This window comes from Poecilia mexicana, unplaced genomic scaffold (assembly GCF_051168715.1).
Source record: "Poecilia mexicana isolate PSO_F unplaced genomic scaffold, ASM5116871v1 scaffold_2, whole genome shotgun sequence".
In the NCBI taxonomy this organism is placed as follows: Eukaryota; Metazoa; Chordata; class Actinopteri; order Cyprinodontiformes; family Poeciliidae; genus Poecilia; species Poecilia mexicana.
Genome location: NW_028263371.1, coordinates 43,038,256 through 43,060,427, shown reverse-complemented (window position 1 = coordinate 43,060,427; position 22,172 = coordinate 43,038,256). Strand labels below are relative to the sequence as shown.

The following is a 22,172-nucleotide window of genomic DNA, read 5'->3' as shown; positions in this document are numbered from 1 at the left end:
CAAGAAAAGAGAGGATGAAATCAGAAAGACAAAGCAAGTCAAGGCCCTACAGTTTATTTGTAGGGCCACATAAGTTCATCCAGTTGTACAGATGCAAAGAAAAATCAAATGTATACATGAGAAAGCTGTGAGAAAGCTCTTGTGTCATACAGGTTGACCTGTGTGCTGCACATAACTACCAAAATAGAAATTCCAATTAATGCACTAAATCCATAAATTGTACATTACAAACTGTAATCAGTTTCCAGGACTCCACGTTCCAAAGTCAGTCATTATGAAATGTCATCTTATTGGCCATGACGGGTCCTGATTAGCAGGATCCTGATCTGAAAAGATTTATCTCAATTCTGGAGCTGGAGCTGTTGGTTCAGATTCATGCTGGCATGGCTGCAGATCATTTATTCCCATAAAGTCTTCAGCCATTTCTTCATAAACCAAAAAAAGAAAAAAAAAAAGGTTTAGTCTTGCATAACCACTAATAAACAACTGGACAGTAGAGTCGTTTTTGGTTCTTCAGCAATATTTTAGTGGCTGGCTAAGGCAGTCACTTTGGCATTGTAGAGAAAAACACTGAAAACAAGTAATTTAAGTTTTAGAACAGAGAAATGGCTCCCTGGAATGTTTTTGACAAATTGTTTCACAGTATCAATAATGATAGATCGAATTTTAATCCTCCTTACGTGACTTTTCCAAACTTCGAGCATCTATTTGGTTAATTCTTCAACAATTTAGTAGCAGTAATTATTTCTAATTTAGGCTTAGTCGTACTGTAAAGATAATTAACAACATCCTGTAAAATAGCCTTGGGTTTCAGATGAAGCATGGAGTAAGAGAGACTGACTTTAAAAACAATCAATCAATTAAACAACAACACTTTAAATCAATCCTACAAAAAAGCCAACAAAGTGACACAAGCATTGTTTTTTGTTTTTGCTCCAAGCAATTGAGAAGTGACTTGTTTGTATCCTTAAGCAAGAATTGAAAATGTTTCATCCGTGTAGAAAAAAATGTTTTAGGTAATTTTGCCACTGTTGACAAAAGTAAATCTTATCAATGGTGCGTCATCAGTGAGGTTTTACAATATTAATTTGAAAATGTGTAATCTTTGTGAAGGTAATTATTATTCAAATGTGTATTATAGTAAATCTGTGTTATAAGCTTTGCCACCGTAGTGAGTCATCATTAAAAGTGTAGTCAGCAATATTCAGAAGAGGTTGTGTGAGGTTGTGTGAAATAAAAGCAGGGTAATCAATTTAGATGTTTTTGGCACAAGTCCTACCTAATACCCAAGCTCTCTATAATTCAGGCAGGCAATCTATTAGCTCTGGTACAATCTTATTGGAAAAACACTTTAGAAGCCTGTCTGCATACAGACATGGAGCCATGAATCACAACATTTTTGTTTGTGTATAGAGGAGTACATAATAGCCCTTTTCTTAAAAAAAAAAAAAAAAATCCACCAAACATTCGACGCAGGAAGCGCGGAGAAAGAAATGTCAAGTGTTGATGAATGGCTGTCTTTGTGCCCTACTCCCAACACAAGTTTACCTCTTGCCATATAATAAATCATGATAAATTAGGTCTCTGTTGGTAGTATAGGCTAATTATTCCCCCCTTTCATTCGCCTCTCTGACGCGGTTCTCCATTGAATTTCATGTCCTGCGGGTTTAGTCGCAAAGTGTAGCATGCGCACCTGTCCCACCCTTTACAGGCTGTTTAATAGGTTAACATTTTTCCTGACAATTTCTATGCCGCTATTCTTACGGGGAGTGGGAGATTTTATGCCCGACGATAAATGTGAGATCTTATATTATGCAAAACTGATTGGGCTAGACGTGTTACGAAGGTGACTTCATACAGGTCCTGCTCAGTTCTGTGGTGATCTAGAAGCGAGGCTTCAAAATTGTAATACGTAGAATTATAGTCTAAATCTTCAGTGTTCCTGAATGTGCTTCACCTTAAAGTCTCTTTGTTCAGCATCCAATAGATACAGTGAATTATTGAGACAGTGAGGAAGAGGAGGAAGAAGAAGCGAGTCCAACTTAATCATAATTCATAATGCTGATGAATAGACTCAGCTACTGTTCTGTGAAAAAAATATATTTCAGGTCTTACAGATTTCATTAGTTTTTTTTCTTCTTCTTTTTGGTCTTGGCAGCAACAGATGCCATGAAGGTTTTTTAATAACTGGCAATCTTTTTTTTTCCATCTCTGTGGAAGAATTTTTTTACCACTCTACTTCATAGAATTATGTTAATTCAGTCATAGTGGAAGGTCTTTAAGCATGAATAGTGTATTTGAGGTCATACCACAGCATCTTAATCTGATTTATGTATGGACTTTGACTAGACTACTACACATTTCGGTAAAACTTTATTTGAAGGGGGTTGAATAAGACTGACATAACACTGTCATAAAAACATGTCAGGAACATGAAAAAGTCTTCATGAATATTTATGACCGTTGTCATAAAGTGTCATTCAGTAAATAATGACACTTTTAATACAAAGTTGACCTTATTCAAAATGTCTTTCTTATGACAACTTGACATTAACCAAGAAATCATTACTGTTATAAATTTGTTATAAAAGTATTACTGATTGCACTTTAAAAATTATTAAAGGTAAAGTTTAAACAGTAATGATTTCTTGGTTAATGTCAAGTTGTCATAACAAAGACATTTTGAATAATGTCAACTTTGTATTAAAAGTGTCATAATTTACCGAATGACGCTTTATGACAACAGTCATAAATATTCATGAAGACTTTTTCATGTTCATGACAGGTGTTATGTCATGTTTATGAAAGTGTCATGTCAGTCTTATTCACCCCCCTTCAAATAAAGTGTTACCCACATTTCTTTTAAATCTTATGCTTATGACCATTTTAATGCTGTGCGCTCGAGCTCAAAGTCACAAACTGATAATCTGATGTTTTGCTTGAAAACTTTTTGGCAAAAAACAGAATTAATGATTACATCCAAGCAGCTCCAGACCATCACACTACCATCACCATGTATGATTATCAGCCTGATGTTCTTTTTTTGAAATTCTGTATTAATTTAACACAGAATTTAATGGAGCATGTGGCATCAAAAATTTTCACTTTGTGTGTCTAATTCACAGAATATTTTCCTTACTCTTTGGGATCATAAGTATGTTATCGGGCAAATGGTTTTTGCCTTCAAACTCTCCACTGAATGTATTCCCAGTCGCTTTTTTTATTGTTGAATCATAAAAATGTAACTTATTTTAGACAAGTGAAGCCTCCAGTGCTTTAGGATGTAGTTCAATAGATGAGGAACCTCTTTTTTCCCCTGATCTTTTATTTATCTTTTTGTCTTTTTTTGTAAGTGTTTCCACTCTGGGGTCCAGAGGGCTGAATGGGTCACTCCTCCCACTGTAGCAGTGTTGGCCAGCATCTCGCTCAGCAAATGAGTGTGGTAGTGGCAGTGGGACTGGTCTCCAAAATAAAAGGTGTGATTTACAACAATGGAACTATAAAGGCTGATTTAGTCACAGTACTTTATACCTTTGACATATCCACTACAGATTTTATGGCAAGGTGCGACTCTGGCAAAGTGTTACAGCATTTTACCGGTGCAGATTTACATTTTCTCTTGCCTTAAGTGAGAGGACGAGAGGGAAGAGGAGATAAAGACGCAGTCGGGATGGAAACCCAGTCTTCTTGTCTTTACTTTGACATCATCACCTGAAATGAAATGTGAGATCTGGATGAGTTTGACTGGAGATGTTTATGTTTTAACCTCTCGGGGGGGCCGTCAATGTACTTTTAGAGTAATTGTGGTTGGTTGGACATTCCTAAGAAGGTTCAGCACTTTACTATATTTTACTAATTTGTACAAAAAACATATAAATTACTTTGTAAACATTTCCAGTCACAAATGTCAGCGTTTCACATCTCAGATCATGGAAACTCAAGATGCTTTTTGTTTAGGCTGCTCCATGTTGTGAGTGGTGAAATTAAACTGAGCTTTTCACAATGTCGTAGTTAATTAGTTAATTACTAATTTAACCAAAGGAATGATTACTTCAAATTAGGCCATATTGGTCTGGATTGATTTACTCTTAATAATTAAAAGCATTTTTAACTGTATTTTTGTGTTTACTATTGTTATGTTTGATTTTAAGATTTCCTGACAAAAATCTAGATGCATGACTGACAGTTTAATTGGAATGATTTTCTTAATTCCTTCACAATATATTTTTCTGTTTTCTGTGCATCTCAAGCATATTTCACCTAATGATTTATTTATTTATTTATTAAGTCCATGGTTACAGTGAATGGCAACTTTTGTGTTGATCCTAATTACCACCTTTCATGCCCAAAGTCAAATATTGATTTAGAAAGCATTTTTCGGTGGGGGTGCAGCAGAGCAGAAAGCATGTAATTATTCTTAGCTTTGTTGAATTTAAGGTTAGACTCTTTTCAGCTGGAGCATCTCTTAGCAGAATCCACTTTAGGCTTTCTCCACATCCAACCAAGCTTTAAAAGTGAGACACTTTACCTCCTGACATGGCAAAGAGGCCTATTCTTCTATTTTTATATTATATGTGCTTTTGCAAAGGCTATTCTTTCATTTGAACCACTAATGTTCAACTTAAAAATCACCAAAAATGGCAGTACACCTTTATTTACTTTCTCACCCGTTGACGGATTATTGAACAGTAGTTACAGATCCAGCAAGAATTCCTGCCAAGCCAAACTTAATTGACTGTGTGTTAAAGAACCACTTGACAAAATATGTTTTTATATTATTTCTATTTAATAAGTTTTCAGAGAGGAAGCACTGCATATTTAGACATTGTAGGGCAAACTCAAGAGCAAACTTTCCACCATTTGCATTAATATTCTATTAATTCATTATCTTCACGAGATAATCTGCTTATCTAGTTCTCTCATTCTGACTCTTACAAGTTGAATGAAATTGTAAAAAATGTTATAATTTTTTTTTATCTATAGTTTTGGTATCTGAAAGTGCTGTATTGTATAAGTCTACTATCGCTTTCTGCAAACCAAATCTGACTGCCTTAAATCTCATTTGAACTCTGAAATGAATGAAAAAAGCATTGAGTTTCCAAGTAATCATTTTAAACAAGCTTCAAAAAGCCAGAAGAAAAGATTAAACAAGACCACTAAATAAGATTACAAAAGTCTCCTCGAAAGTTGAGTATAAATAAATACAAGATAACTAAAACCTTTTTGACACTGCAGTTAAAGAAAACTCTGCTGTGTTTGGATTTCTTGTTCTTGAGTAAACAGTTATGAGTTGGAAGCAGTTGTTTGCTCCTTTCAATCTTGTGAGATCTCATAGAAGCTGATATTATAAGAGAAATCGTATCAACAAGAGTGTTTGCTGACACAGTCATAAGAAAAACTAAGGAACGAGACCTACCCTTCAACAGCACCACTTTGAAATGTTAAGGCTGCTGTTGATTTTTGCATGAGACCTGGGCAGGCCCTTTATTCTGCCACCCCCAACCAGTCACAATGCTGGTATTAATTTGATATTCTGGGGTGGAATTAAATGTAATGCACTTTCACACAAAGTAGATAACCAATTCTCTTTCCATTCTCAGCATCTACTTGTCCATAGTCTGCAAATGAGTAAACCCCGACCCTCTTTTATAATGCCACCCTGAGCAACTGCCTATGCTTAACACAAACATCTGCCATTATAGAGAGATAAAATAAAAAGTATTCTAATTTATAATTTATATTGAGTTAGATGGCATTGCGGTAATTAGGTGTTTTTTGTTTTTTGTTTTGTTTTGTTAAGTTTTTCTCAGTCTGATTTGTGTATGACAGCACACTGCAGATGAACAGAATTCAAATTATCGCATTGTGCCTTTATGTGTCTGGTCAGATTGGCCTCTGTGTTCCTCCAGCCTTTGAAGATAAATGCATTGAAATTTATAACTATTCCTTTGAGAAGTGCATGTGATCTCCTGTAGGTAAAAGACAAAAACAAAAAATCCATAGAAAACATCAAAGCCTGAGGATATGACCTACATGTTTATATACCCTTTAGATTTTCAACATGAATCCCCCCATATGTACATGTCAGTATGTGATGCGTAGTTTCACCCAAAACTTTGATCTACTGTGCTTATGCGTTGATTTCCTTTGAAAACTTTTCTTTCATCCCTTGGCAAAATGCATTCCAAAGATTAAAAAACTGATCATTTTAAACATGATTTATGTCGATCATTTTGACTACATGGGCTAATTTATTGGGATTTTTTATGTAGCATTCAGTGATTGCTTCCCTACATTGTTTAGGTCATTTATTTTGCATACATTAACATCCTCTACAAAGATTAATGCATTTAAAATAAAAGCTGATGAATAATTAATGTATATGTACATTTTTAAAACCACACATACTATATATTTTATACTGATGCTTCTGTCTCTTCTTTTTCAGATGTAAATGGAGATGCCATGCTTTTCGCCAAGAATCTGGACATTCATTCAGTTTTAAAGTGCTTCACGTTGAATTGCAAAAAGCATCTCTTCTCTCTAAAGCAATCCATTATTGACAATTAATGTCAAAACACATGCTTGAGCAGCTTAATGCTGCCTCACTGGGTGAAACCTCACTAATGGAAGGAAAACCTTATAAGAGCCAGCTCATCAAAATACACCTAAGAGCAGCATAATGCCTTCGAAAGTATCATGTTTATACATCCTGACAGTGGTTTGCTGGGCGAGCGCATTGTGGTACTTGAGCATTTCGCGGCCGACGTCCACGTATGTCGGCCACATGGCTATGCCTAAACGAAGGATTGTGAAACCTCCTCCCAAAAACATCACATTCACCAACATCCGCACGCGCCCCCTCAACCCACATGCCTTTGAATTTGTAATAAATGAGCCGAAGAAGTGTGAAAGCATCACGCCCTTCCTGGTCATCCTCATCAGCACCACACACAAGGAGTTTGACGCGCGGCAGGCCATCCGAGAGACCTGGGGCGATGAGGGCACTTACAGCGACATCCACATTCTCACCGTCTTTCTTCTGGGGAGGAACACAGACGATGTGCTCAATCAGATGGTGGAGCAGGAGAGTCAGATCTTCCATGATATTGTAGTGGAGAACTTTATTGATTCGTACCACAATCTCACCCTCAAGACTCTAATGGGCATGCGCTGGGTAGCGACATTCTGCCCAAAGGCTCAATATGTCATGAAGACAGACAGCGACATCTTCGTCAACATGGACAATCTTATTTACAAGCTTCTAAAGCCCAGCACCAAGCCCAGAAGGAGATACTTCACGGGCTACGTGATAAACGGTGGTCCTATCAGAGATATGCGCAGCAAGTGGTACATGCCCAGAGACCTATACCCTGAAAACAAATACCCACCATTTTGCTCAGGCACCGGCTACGTGTTCTCCGCAGATGTAGCCGAGCTAATCTACAAGACTTCGTTGCACACAAGACTGCTGCACCTGGAGGACGTGTATGTGGGGATGTGTTTGCGCAAACTAGGCATCCACCCTTATCAGAACAGTGGCTTCAACCACTGGAAAATGGCCTACAGTCTTTGCAGGTACCGGCGCGTCATCACAGTCCATCAGATCCCCCCGGAGGAGATGCACCGCATCTGGAATGACATGTCCAGCAAGAAGCACCTCAGATGTTAGGAGACATGAGGATCGACAAAGAACAACTCCAATTTATCCAGCTGACCCCCCAAACCCAACCTCATTTACTTTGGCCTTATTGCAAATTGTCACATTTAATCATGTAAGAACCTGCAGTTGCTTCTGCAAGTCCATGTTTTATGACACATGGATTAATTAGCATTAGCGGTGTGTACAGTCACTCACTCTTAAAGCAGTTGTTTAGGAGTTTTAAAGTTGGGTTCTGTTAAAGCGCTTAATATCTTCCCTGGAGAATACAACTCTTAAGCGTGTTCATTAAGTATAAATGTAGTTTGATTTCTTCCAGAGGCTGAAACCGAGTCTAAAGTAGGATAAAAGCAGACAGTCATATGCCACTCCAGTGAAAACAACATCACAATGTTCTAACACACCTGAAAATTCAAAAGCTAAATATTTATCACCTTCTTTCACCACCTGAGTACATCTTTTGGTTCCTGGGCTGTATCCTGGTACTGCTGACTTACCTCCACAGTATGCAGTCAAGTTCTCCAGAGTCGTGCTAATGACCTCATTATTTGACTCAGGTGTGTTGAAGCAGAGACAGATCTAAAAATGGTCCCTTGAGGACTAGAGTTGAAGACCCCTCCTCTAGAGAGACCTAAAGATGTTTAAACATGGTGCCATTTTTGAACAATTGCACAATTTTGGAGGATTTCCAGACTAGCTTTAGGCATCTAAATAGCACTGTTAACTGTTTTTAAATATTTAATTTTAGCAGATGATGGAAGCTTTGCAATCTTTGTACTATGTAGTTTAACGGGAGCATTTGATACTGTTTATTCCAGTTTGTATGTGGTATCTGGAACATTGAGTTACGGCATAGGACTGGCACAATAAAAGAAATCGCTGATCTTAATATCAACAAGTTTCTGTCTACTCCAGCACCTCTTTCATATGGAGTTCCTTAGATTCTGTCTTTTCCTCTTTTCTTTTCTTTTTTTATCTGTACTTACTCCGTCATTCTAAGCTCGGAATTTTCCAACGTACAATGAAAGTAAAACAAAGGTTGTTTTATTCTGCCATATCAGTATTAATGAGCATATTGGTAATAAATTGTGCATAATAATAGACTTGGAAAATTATTAAACAGTTAAGCCACACTTTGCAGAAAAGACTTATAAATAGGTAAGACAGCAAACGTTATGAAGAAAACAACTAGAGAGAATAATACACGCATTACAACCCCGTCTTGGCTACTACAGTGCTCTTTAAGTTGAGGTCAATCACGGCCTCTTTTCACACCACTAGCTTCCTCAAAGTGTTGTTTCACTGTATCCTACGGAAATCTGGGTTTGTAAAGTGGTAACTCCCAAACTTTGCAACAAGTTGCCTTTAAAATTAGACAGGGGTCTTTTTTGTTATATTGAGTTTTTAAAAAAAAAAACATATCCAGTGCCTTTTGGCATAGTGTAAATGGCAACTTTTCTTTTACTGTTTAATTTTTCTTTTAACCTTTTCTTACATATACTTAACAAATATTAGAGTTACATAAAAAAACAATTGCTGTGTGTGCATATATATACATATATATGACTACATGTAGCTTTTTATGCCATAAGTTCATAAAATAAAGTTTGCATAAACATCAGTGACTTATATATATGAGTTTTTTTAAATGTCCTCACTCTTCACATTAACTGGGTGTAATGTTTTGACAGAGCCCCACTTCAGAAGTCCTAAAGTAGCTCTTTAAATGCTGGGTTGTTACTAGTAGGTATTTGCTTCTTTGTAAGAAATATGCCAATCAGAAGGAAGAAAGCACTAACTGACGCGGCCTGCCCTGTAGAGACAGTGCAGACATTCAGACATTTCCCATGCATTTTAAAGCTGTTCTCCCCTTTACTGCAAGTGTCCTTGAGCAAGAATCTCTCCTGGCTCCCCAGCTGCTGACCCTCCTGGAGTGCAATCCAAAAGAATGTGAAGAAATCAAATATATATTCCATTACTTGTATAGTAGAGCTCTAAATAATGATCTCTAAAAGTGTAGTTTTAGGAGACCTTCGGAAGCATGAGATTGCAAGTGCAACCCTGATGACCATGCTTCTGACATGTTCTCCTCATGCTCTTTACTCCCTTTCTCCATCTTTTTAATGAGGCTAAATATAAAAACAATACAGTCTATTATTAATGTCAAAACCCAAGTAGGGTGAAATGATAGTCTAACACAATAGAGTTTATATTAAGAGTGTGGAAAAGTTGCAACTTTTTCATGATGAATTCGCCTGATGTTTTTGTTTACATACAATCATCATCACATTGCCTTTTTTTGTTTCTTCCAAAATAAGCAGTGTGTAGGTTTTGGAAATTAGACACATTTTCTTGTTTTCCTACTTTGCCGTTTCCTTGCCAGAGGTAATTATGTGTCTCGGCTACCAGCCTCTCATTACTGTAGCTGCTGCTCTTGGTTATGTGTGTTGTATATCAGCAGCTGTTTCAGCTCATCAGCTGCTACGCGCACCAAGAAAAGCACAGCATCGTGCCGTGCAAGACTCCTGTTATGTCGAGCTGGGATCATTACGGACTGGATGTATTGTAATATGTATCTGGCATATCAGTGGCTGTGCAGAATCACTGTCACTGTATAAACAACATGGGAACGTCTTAGCTCTCTCAGAGAAAATGTGGCTCCGGTGGCCAATTATTCTTTTTCCTTTTTCATTTACACTGAGGTTTTGTAGTCTTATAAGCTAATGTGACATTTACTGTGAAAGCTTTTATCCGATAAGGGGATTGTTGTTATATATTGTATGTTTTTATACAAAAAAAAAAGAAATACTTGAATAATTACAATTAAATCAGTACTTTCACTTGCTTGTCTTCTTCCAGTTTCTCTGTTACAGATATAAGGATTGTGTTTTTTTTGTTTTATTCTTAAGTTGTTGCCAAACATAATTTATTTAAAATAATTTGCATATTTAATTCAAACCCCATGACTGCATTGTACTGCCTATTTTCACTGCGATAGGCTTTAATTTGGTCTCTATCTTCCATATTTATTTCACTTCTTTCTACAGCCTCTGTCTGTAGCAATGCTCCTCAAGTGCTTAAGCAACAATTTAATTGTGTAATGATGGATTTTATACACTTTGAACTAGAAGTTCAGTGTCTAATAAAGCCCTACTTTTATAGTGCCCTCTACATTTATTGGCAATGCAAGATGTGTATAGCTTCAAAATGTGCCCATATTCTTCCATATAATATCCCACTAAAATGTCTGCATCATTTCTCTATCAGTGAGTTTTTGAGATTTTTTGTCAAAAAGAAAATAGTCTCTGTATCCTGTTATATTTGTACCCCAGTAAAAAGGGAAGTCATAGCCTGTAGTTAAATTTGTAGCAATGAAATCAAGAAATCACACATTTCTTAAATATTCTTTAATTGTTGCTTCTCATCAGAAATTTGACATTAGCTGATTACAGAGGAGGGAAATGGATAATATGTTGAAATGATGCACAGTGTACATAAAAAACAAACAAACAATAATTTACTTCAGAAAATAAAAGTTTTTAGAGGAGTTTTATTTAACACTTTTATACCTAATATGATTTAGTGCTACTGGACTTGTTTGGACAAACAAACGGCTCTTCACACTCAGCAGACGCTGTTTGGTTCCATTTTTTCGATGTCATACAGTACAATTAGGTAGCTACTTCACTTATTCAAACAAAACAAAACAAAACAAAAAAATCCCAGTTTTGGATTGTGGCATCGGATAGAAACCGATTAGAGCAAGAGTACACAACTGCAGGTTCCACCAGGTTTTATTTGTCTGAAAGCACGTAAATTCAGAGTCAGTTTGTTGGCTGCGCATCTCAACACAAAAGTGCATTTCGTCTTCCCTCTTCGGGCTGAGACTGCACATGTGAACTGATTCATTGCAGGGAATGCGTTGATGAAGTGACAATCAGCAAGTTCTGCTCTCAGTGTCGTCTCACTCACTGACAACTTTCTTAGGCACGGAAAAATGAACAAGGCACCTCAAGCATTTTCTGAAGCGTTAACACTGTTGAGAGCAGCAAAGTAAACACAGTAACATCCAGGTCTCATTTATTTCGGCACACTCAACCAAACGCTTCCATTTTTAGTTAAGCAGGTCTGAACACATAAAACAAATCGTTCTGGGAGTTTTATTTTGAAACATTCATCGTGTTGTTATAAAAAAATGTGCTTATATCTACATGTTTACCGATTCTTACATTCTGACACGAACCCCAAGGAGTTTTCATAAATCATTAAGTGTGGGAGGGAATTTATTTTCACAGTGGGAACAAAAACAATGTGGCACAAAAATAAAATTGAAAATATCTTCTTATTTCAATAAATAATTTTTTTGATTTTTGCTGAAAGTAACAGTAATGCAGTGCAAATTAAAGAAAGGAGGTGAGAAAATAAATAAAACATTCAAAAGCTACATATTTATCACCTTCTTTCACCACCTGAGTACATCTTTTGGTTCCTGGGCTGTATCCTGGTACTGTTCTGTGCGCTGGGTGCTGGAATGTTAAGGTTAGAGGTCGACGGACAGCGAGCAGGGAAGTCGATGCTACAGAGGTGGTGGTAAAGCGACGGCAGAGCTTTGGGAAAGTCAAAAAGAGTGAAGGACGGAAGACGAAGAAGGGCTTTTCTGGGAGGGAGTTGAGAAAGATATAGCAAGAAGTGGTGGTGGTGGTGGTCGGGGTGTGTTCCTCAGTCTGTCTGCCCTGAACTGTCTTCCCTGCCTCATCTGCTTCAAAGATGAAGGGAACATCAGCTAACACTTAACTGCGCAAAGCCGATCAACTTCACCTCATCTGGGATCTCTGTGTCATCACATCCTGAAGCCTGGAAAGGGAGGACAAAAAAAATATGTAAAGCATCAACAAGCAAATAATACAAGTAAAAATCATTTAAAAAATTAGGCTGATTGCTCGTATAAATATATATTACCATAAACAGCTACAGTAAATGTAAACACTAAGAGGAATGTGAGCACTTTCGAGAATCACTGTAGCAAAATTTTTGCTTGAAACCATCTGGTCCTCAAGCTTTTTGTGGGAATTTGGAGTGTCAGTGTCAGTGGGATTTCAAGGCGTAGTCGTAGAGAGAAGGGTGTCTGGTTTGGACACCTAGAGTTCTGGTACTGTGTGCATCTTCAATCAATGGCCTTCAGCATGCCCTGAGGCTGTTTCAAGCCTTGTGTGAAGTGCCAGGAATGAAAGCCTTTTCCTTTCAAGTCCTAGGTCAATAAAAAGGAGGACTGCTCCCTACAATTTTTTATATTTCTCTTGGAAACAACTGGTTATCTGGAGAAGGCTTATATGGCCGTGTCTCTTGCCGGACTTTGTGATAAGTCTCGCCACAGCTTAGAGCCAGAGTTGCTATTAAAGTTCATTTGGTCTTTTCATGACCAAAGCAAGAGCTGCATTCGCAGATTGGATTCTGTCCCTTTTCACAATCCTATTGATGGTGTTTCTGGATGGAATCTGAAAGCTTGGTCACGAAGAGGGGGATGTCCTGTTTGGAAGCCTCAGGGTCTCTTCATTGTGCAGAGGATGTGGTTCTACAGGCATCATTAAGCCTTGACCTTTAGCTTCTCTAGGTCTCAGGGCATTCATCTCAACTAGTAAAGGCTGGGCTTCTTCCTCGAGGTCACGGGTCAGTCTTTGCCGTGAGTGATTGTTGGAAGGATGAATAGATGCATTCACACACTAAGATCTTGTCCACAGGAATACATGAAGAAAAAGCTGGGCTAAAATATAAAGTTCTCAATTTACCGATCCACTACAAGAACAAGATCCTGGCTAGAAGCAGATGAAATGAGCTTCCATCTTTGGGAGGCTGGACTAATCCTCAGAAATTGAGTGCAGGAGCTCCATCATCCAGGAGGAGTAGCTTCTTTCTCTGCTTTATAAAAAAAAAAAAATCAAGTGAGGTGTTTGGGACTCTGGTCTGCCTCTTGGGTGCCTCCCCTTGGAGCTTTTCTAAGCATGTCCATCTAAAAGAAGACCAAGGAAAAGACCCACGACTAGCCAAGCTGACTATACAGCTATTGTGTCCTGGGAATTTCTTGGGATCAACCAGAATAATATTACAGATGCTGGGAAGAAAGATGTGTGCATTTCCCTCGTGTACCCAGAACCTCTGCAACCCGAAAACAATAGATGAATGTGTACAAGTGGTGAAACTGTTGGCAATCTGTTTTGATTTCTAGCATTATAGCTCTCTGGGTAAAGTCAAAACAAGACTTCAAGACAAGAGTGACATACTATCCATACTAAACCCAGACATTAGACACAGCAATGTTGGTTCCCAGTGGAGGTATTTTGTTTGGAAACATTGACAACTTTCAGCAGCTAAGCAACTAATCATTTTTGCACTGCTCACTTTTAGTGATAATGTCTTTCTTGAGTATCTGTGTGTGTTTTTTTAAACTAGAGACAAACTGTGTGAAGTGAAGATGTTGAACAGAGCTGTAAGCAAAGGTCAATCCTCTACAACCTCAGTGTAGTTGTAGGGAGAACCAGAAAAGTCAACATGCTGCAAGACAACAAAGCTTTTGTCATTACTCCGACTCTGCACTACTAACAAGTCATTTAAGGACATATCAAAGTCAACATGACCCATTAAAGGCATGTAACTGCATAATAATAAAAGAGCGTTCTTAATGGTGGTATAAAACAATTAATATGAAATTGTTTGAAATGATGTGTTTATCATTTGAAGCAGGGAAGAACAGGGTGTAAAATTTGCCTATTAATTTGTTTTCCCTTGAGAGTGTCCCCCTCACAAAAATTACACCTCTATGCAAGCTGCAATAATTAATTTTGAAAAGCAATTAACTATCTGCCAGACAGAATATCTTCTGGAGTCCAAGAAGCTTTCCAACTAGAAAAGAAAACTATAATTTGTCCATGCTCAAACTGGATTATTTCCTCCTCAGTTAGCTCATGTGACAAGAGATCCAATGACTAGAGCCCAGTAGATTTCATGTCCACTAGGCCCCAAGACTTTCAACATTCAACTTTTGTGGTTCTTTACTGAGACTTTGTAGTCCTTTATAAAAATGGTAAAATATGCCAATGTGGATCTAGTAAAATTTATGTGGGGCATCTCTAACAGTATATAAAATGGTAAAATGAAGAACTTCGCATTTTTGGTTCAGCTTGTTCTTCACCCCAACAAGATTACAAGATCGCCTTAATTACTGCAGATATTGGCCCATGTGTCCAAGTATCCATTTCCCAGCCCATCCAACCATCACTGAAGATCAAGACACTTTAGCTCGTCCCCTTAAGGCTGGTGAAGGTTATGGCGGTGAATGTTATGCCATAACTTTCTCCGTTAGTCATGGCATATGGATCATGACCAAAAAAACTAAACTCCAAATTGAAGCTGCTAAAATGAGCTTCCTCCTTAAACTACAGCTCATTCCAGGTAGACACTAACTTATTTTTTTTTCATTAGCCATTTGCATTGGTGTCATTAACATTTATATGCATCTACTTCCAATAGAACATTTAATCCTCATTTTGATTTCTCTGTAAATCAAAATTAAAATTTGGTTTTCATTTAGGTTCCCTAAAGAAAAGTTGAGACTATATAATTGTTTCAAAAGTGTCACAATTCAGAGAGACTCACCGGACCACTGCAGGGGTCTGAGACCTCTGATTGTCTAGGCAACATTGAGGCAGTGATGTCAGAAGAGGTCAGCTTTGAGCTCAGAGACCACTGGATCTCTTGGTCACTTCAACCATAAAGCTGTCACAGAGACACCCATTCTATAAATTATGTACATAAAGTGTTATGAACTGTTTCCCTTGTGAGGGTAATTATTGTCACTCCCTGGCTTTTATAGTATTGCCCTCATAACTCTTAGCTTACAATAGAAGAGTTGGGCAGGGATTTATCAGTATCCTCAGTGATGCAGCCTTAGCAAATAAAATATGCTCTGGAAAATATAACAGGGAAAACTAGGAAAACATGGCTGAAAGGTTAGATTGTTAGATTTGACCTGTAACATAAATAATGTAGTCCAAAAAATTCATACAATCATAAAATTGATTGTTAAAATTGATTGTTACTTTAACAAAAGCATGAAACAATTTAGTCAGCCTGTGAAAATCTCAAACACAGAACCACCACTAGTGTCCACAAAGATTTAACCAGAAGAAACGCAGCGAAATAAAATATCATTGGTATTCCCTGGGTCTTGTGTTTCTCCTGCAGTAAATATATCATTTTGGATATCTTTTTCGAGGAAAGCAAACAACTTCATTCAGCACCACACAATATTATGTTTTGGGTTGTTCAAAATGCAACAAAGGACAGGTATATTCTCATTGTGCAGAGAAGTGTAGATAATGTTGTTTACTGTGAGAGATTTATGAGTCAAGTAACTACACTGTATCAGAAAAAAAAATCAATATTAAATTAGATTATGTGACTTGAGCTGGTTCAGCACTGTTTGTTGACAAAACAAAAGGTAGTAATTTATGCTAAGGTCTTTACCACTACACAGTGACAGGTTTATGAATGCGGACATAGTAAACAAAGTTACTGCTAATTATGAATCTATCTGCACATTAGTTCACACATATGAGAGGATGATGTTCCAATAAATGATACAATCTTGGCTTCACTGGTTAATAAACAGGTTTAAATAGCTGCAAACATTAAAGTTTTTTTTTTTTCCAAATTTTCTCACCTTACAATCACAAACTTCAATTATTAGATTTTATGTGACAGAGCAACATAAAATAGTGCGTTTAGGTGAAGTAAAAGACTTTTTGGCAAATAAAAACCTGAAAAGTGTGATCTTACTTTTGGATTCATGAGCTCTAAATCAATATGTAATAAAAACCCCTCTCGCTGCAACTGCAAGTCTTTTGAGATAGATTGTGAATTTTGAAATGCGAGTGACTTAAAGCAGCATAGTAAACACAGCGATCATGGCAGAGGGGAACGACTATTACAAGTTCACAAGTTCAGTGGTGAAGGAAATAATGACTAATGAGCTGCAACATTTCATTTTATTTTCCATCTTATCTGGAGAAAAAAAAAAGAACAGAAGGCGTCAGTGGGACATTTGCAGTAGTAAGAATATGTCTGAAGTCCCTTGTCATTTCTCTTTCTAATATTACCAAATAAAAAGTATCTTATTAAACCTCAAGAACTTTGAAAGTGTCATTCTAAATAATACATAAAAATGGGATGAAACCTTTAAATTATACTTCCCTTTGATTTTCAAAACCACAGCTAGTCATGGTGTTCTTTATGACTTAGACCAAAAAAAAAAAAATTAACTTCATATCTGCTGCAGATAGTTTTCTGCAGTGTCAGCTCTGATCTAATTCTGCATAAAATGCTTTCCTCCGCGTCGTGAACAGAAAAACCCAAGGAACAGATGCCGGTTCACCCTGAAGTCATTTGTTTTGCTAGACAGCAGTAACTCCAGCAATTGAATCCTTCATCACATCATGCATCAACAGGCTGTTAACAGGAGGAACCTGTCAGGCATGACAAAACCCACTAAGGCTGTCATCAGCCATCAGTCATCTGGAAACTCACCAGCTTAAAGGTCAACACTTTATAGGTAATTGGGTCATCTACAATCTTTTGAAGGTTAGCAGCAACTGTAACAGGGAAAGAGAGAATATCACTGTTCAAATGAAAACACATGGAGAGTCAAATGTTAATATAATCACCAATCCTTTCTGATTCTGTGAAGTTTAAAGGGCAAATATCACATTTTGAAACAGAAGACCTAAAAACTTTTAAAGCATAAAGGATGAATAAAGCATAATCTGCCATTCTGTTGGTTTTTAGTAGAGTATTTTATGCACTTTTCAGAAGTAAATGGAGCCATTTGAGTCATCCCCTCTACAATAGAAAGACACAATATGTCCATAATGTATCCAAAAGTATCCATATCAGATTATTTTAATATGCATGAATAAAAAAAGACATTTTAATTGAAATGGAAAAGCTCTTTTTTACAAAAACTGTGCAAAAATGTGGGAGAGTTTGTGGAAGTAACTGCAGTTAAGGAGGACATATTTCTCCTCGCCAATCAAAAGCAGTCCTTCCACTGGACACATTTGGAAACTCGAATTTGAGAAAGAGCAAAAATCCAAAGCTAAAGGACAAAGATAAACAAGATAAACAACACAGTTTATCTCACAACTAATGTCACTAGCTCCAGCAGAGTCAACTACCAGATCATCAAGGTGATTACAATTATTGTTTATGAGCATACTTAGTTGTTTATGAGCAAGTTAAACAGGTAAGAAAATACTTTCTTTTACCAATAATTTGATGTAGCAACTTGTTTTTTCACTGTCTGAGGAAAATAAGGGAGAGATTTAACTACAAATTCCATCTGAGCATTTTAACTTGCTTCCCAATCTTGATAAGTGTAGCATTACCTTGAAGAAAAATGTTGGGGAAAACATCATGATGGTATGACAGAAGTGAAGTCTGACTTACAGCGTTTTAGTGCTGTGACAGACTGTATCCTCAAGATAATGTTTAAATCAATACTTTACCATGGTGAAGCTACATGAACGTGGGGAAAAAAGCAAATTGTGGAAAGGGAATTTTTTAAATATTACTCCCTTTAATTGTTTTAGTCTCTTTGTTAATACTGATTATTATAACAGAAATAGTTTTTACAGATGTTTCACAGAGGACTTGCTTCAATAACTGCAGAAAAACACAATTCATTGAAGACAAAGAGGTGTGACATTACCAATTAAGACATCGAGCCCATTGACCAGACCGGCTGAGTAAAGCTCCTGGGAGACGCCATCAGCAGTGTCTTGTGAGGGAATAACATGACAAATATTTGGCTAGCATCATTCCACTTAGCAGGTAATTGTGTTACACACAAAATTAGATGCTGCCCACAGCGCAATGATATTGCCTAATACATGCCCGTATCGATAAGGAGAGAGAGAGAATGTTATTACAAAGAAAAGTGCAATTTAGGGAAATTAATTTAGACTGAGCTCTTACCTCGCCCAGGGGTGAACTCAAACCGAATGTCATTCAGCTCCTTTTTGGAGTTCCTGAAAGGGAAGACAGGGGGAGTATGAGCCACAGGGTTGCACCTGGAATGAAACATGACTGGGCAGCTGAAGGTTAGGGAACAAACAGGAGATCATGTCTGGATGCACAGATAATAGGATTAGAAACTACAGGAGAAAGGTGTTTAGAAATACAAAGCCACATCCTTGAATTGGATGATTCGGTCATATTCTGTTCAGAGCAGAGACAGAAAAATGGGACCACTAGTCAGGCACACAGTTTTAACTAAGGCCTTTTACCTACTAATCAGGCTTCAAACTAAGTCAACACAGGCTGGTTTTCAGTAATAACATATACCAACCTTGTTCAAGGTTACAATTTCTAAACTGCTTCTATTGTTCATTACACTGTTCCTACAGTCTACCGTCTTCTTTAGTAAGACAGCAGAAGAAAGTGTTAGATGGTTTTCTCTGACCCCATTCACACTTGGCACTAAAACTCATCCTGAGCAAGATGATCATGTTCTAATAGTGCTAAATGCAGGTGTGAAAGCATTGTTGAAGACACTTTTCCCACCTTCAGAGATGATCGGTATATTTCTACCCACCTTAGGTAAGTAGTCAAACTAGTTGCATTATTCTTTGATCAGATATTGACCTGAGGATAGCAATCTAAATCCCATCGTCCTGTGCGCCTGCAGCTGACTTTTTGGCTGACTTGTTGAACATTTAAGTAATACAATATACAAAGTAAGCTCGTACAGTGTACAGAAAGGTATGCAGAAAATATATCAGTAGATATATTTTATTGATTTGTGAGATTGCTTTCTGGTACAGAGAATATTCTGCAAATACATTTTAGTTGAGAAGAGTACGAAACAAGATAGATGTTTATCTGTCTTGTAGAGTAGTAAAAGTCATGCTGGGTTGTTTCAGTGATTAAAAACTGTGGAGAATGTAACATTGAAGCAACAACTGTCAGTGAAGCTAATAAGAAAACAAAGTTATTTTATGTTGATGTATTTGGTTTTCAAAATCTGTGGACCACACAGGATCTGAAAATGTTGGTGTCCTGTTTGAATACTTGAGGAACTCCTTACTGCTGTGTCATTTTAATCATTTATGGAGTTTTGGTGACCTCTCCAATTGCTGCGATGACCATATAGTAAAATGTCCTGTAAATCTGAATGGTCCCCGTGTTTACTAATGCATCCCTTTGCACACCAACAAAAGATAAAAGATGCTCAAAACTGGCGGCAAAATGTCAGAGGTTATTTCTGCCTCATTACTGCATCTATAAACCATCCAATTAAGGTAATCAAGAGATTGTACCTTGATGACACTGTTGCAGTAATGAAAGCGATTACCACAAAAATGTATCTCAGCCTAATTTCATCCTTGTTGATGTCTGAACAACAATGCTGCATCTTAACTTCATTGTTGTGTAGGTAAATATATTTTTATTCAGTCTTATTCTTGTTGTTGTTAAAATATTTTTTGTGATATCCTAAAAAAAAAAATGCAGTAAATCTCTTTTTTTCCCGTTGATTTGGCCTCCAAACCTTTGGAGGACTTTAAGTCTAGTCATTACTCAGTGTCCCACAATATTCACATTCCAGTTGCTAATTGTGTTTTCTCTCGATGTTGGGAGAGAAAACAACATCTCTCTCCAAACAGACAATTTTCCCTCTTTTTTATAACAACGAGGAGGCGCTCTGAAATCAAAACATCGCGCAGGTGTTCAAACACTCCGTTGGGAGGGTGACAATAAAGGTGAGTGATAATCCTGTGAAGTTTTGTCATTACCAGTAACATCACAATCTGACCTTTTGATAACAATTTTCACACTGAAAGGTGTAATGAATGTAGGTGCTGAAGGAAAACTATCTGGCACAATGATTGTAAACAAGCTTCATTAGAGAAATAATTAAATTCACCATAAAGGCACAACTTCAGAGGAAAAATGGGATGTTGTTGTCAACGAGCAAACCATGTAGGGCAGGGGGACATATCTCATTAATTTAATTTCGACATAGTGATACAAGTACTAAGGTAGCAGCTGTCTAATTGCCTTATTATCTCCACCAACCCTGCATCGCTGATGCATGTGTGGTATGATGTTGCAAACAAAAAAGTCAAGCCTTTGTACAACATTCCAATAGAAGAACAGAGTAAAATATTTTATACTTTTTCTCTATGCAGATCAAGTAGTACTGCTGTACGAATCTGAGAAAATGTTTTCGTGTGCTGGGAGCCTCCGTTTTATGGGGCAGGCAGGAACTGATATTGCTGAAAACCAACACCACTCCTGGGATAAGATTAATTTGGTTTCCAGTCCAGTTATATAAATCACTCCACAAACCCATATGTCACATTTGTGAGGAACTTTAAACCATAACTCAAGACGCACACAAATGAAGACAGATCGCTAATGAGTTTATTACACACAGCACTTTATAAACAGTCTTAGCTCTGATTTACCTTCAATTTATTATGACTGAGCGTGGCTACTTTCATTTTCAGGAAAATGACCTGGTTGTCCAATGCTGGCTGATGAGGCAGCATGTCATGGTGATCAAAGCTGCTATGATAAATGTCCTGAAACTCTGAAGCCTTCATCTAAAAATATTTAGGAGCAATGTAAAAAAAGAAAAATAAAACAGATTCTGCACAAGTCACAGGAAGACAACACTTCATCCACCAACACTGTTTTATTTTGGTCTGGTGTGTAGGAAGAACCTCTGAATGAACACTCAGACATTAATATATATACAAAAAGCCCCACTTAGAATGATCCCAGAGTTGGCCTGTATAGGCCAGCACTGTTTCCTGTCATGTGCAAACAGAAGAACCAACTGATAGAGATTCACTGATTAGAGTTTTGTGGCTGGTTTTTCTCAGTCTGTGTGAATTCCTTAGACAATGCAGACCTTTGGAGACTATAGTTTCCAAACAGCTGCCAACATTTCCAAACTATGTGTGTTCCAAGACAAGCAGCACGAATGGATAAATCAGAGCAACTTTAATATAATAATGTGAGTCTTCCCATTATCTGTAGAGGCTTCACTCACTGCAAAATGTGATACAAGTAATCTAGGCAATACGGAAGCGCATTGCTATCACGCATAAGTGTTTCAAAGTATCAAATAGAGAAAAATACGTTACCGGTTTGAAATCGCAACTTAGTTTGTTACAGAAAATTTAGTACATGCCACTGGTATTCCAACTTGCTGCTAAAACATACTGAACTAGGTAATGATGTCATTTCCGGATCGGATTTCTGATTGTGAAGAGAAACTGAACGCAGCACCAATAGCCAACAGTCTCCATAAACATACAATTTCCACTTTCTTTTCTCCCCTCTGACTTTATGTTTGAACAGTGGTGAAAGTCATTTAACTTTGAGTCTCCTTCATTTAAACTGAAGCCTTCTTGTGCTTAGGTATACTGCATTATTTGGCCAGAAAAAATATCAG

General features: G+C 37.3%; 2 protein-coding genes across 3 annotated transcripts in view; one reads left to right on the top strand and one right to left on the bottom strand.

The window, feature by feature from the left end:
* The first annotated feature begins 6,546 nt into the window (after positions 1-6,546).
* On the top strand, positions 6,547-8,023 carry b3galt1b (beta-1,3-galactosyltransferase 1b). Its single transcript, XM_015001390.2, has one exon. It carries the CDS (start codon positions 6,683-6,685, stop codon positions 7,670-7,672), a length of 990 nt encoding a protein of 329 aa, XP_014856876.1. The 5' UTR covers positions 6,547-6,682; the 3' UTR covers positions 7,673-8,023.
* A 3,029-nt stretch (positions 8,024-11,052) lies between these two features.
* The window catches only part of stk39 (serine threonine kinase 39), a 28,683-nt gene continuing 17,563 nt past the window's right edge, over positions 11,053-22,172 (bottom strand). For both annotated transcript variants that reach the window (XM_015001383.2, XM_015001384.2), the window contains exons 15-18: positions 18,686-18,738; positions 18,420-18,488; positions 17,240-17,304; positions 11,053-12,514 (exon numbers count right to left, since the gene is read on the bottom strand). In XM_015001383.2, the coding sequence (XP_014856869.1) occupies positions 12,440-12,514; positions 17,240-17,304; positions 18,420-18,488; positions 18,686-18,738 (262 nt within the window). In that variant the 3' untranslated portion in view covers positions 11,053-12,439. The remainder of the gene's footprint in view (positions 12,515-17,239; positions 17,305-18,419; positions 18,489-18,685; positions 18,739-22,172) is intronic.

Coding starts and splice junctions, on each gene's coding strand:
- b3galt1b (XM_015001390.2), top strand. CDS start 6,683: ATGCCTTCGAAAGTATCATGTTTATACATCCTGACAGTGGTTTGCTGG.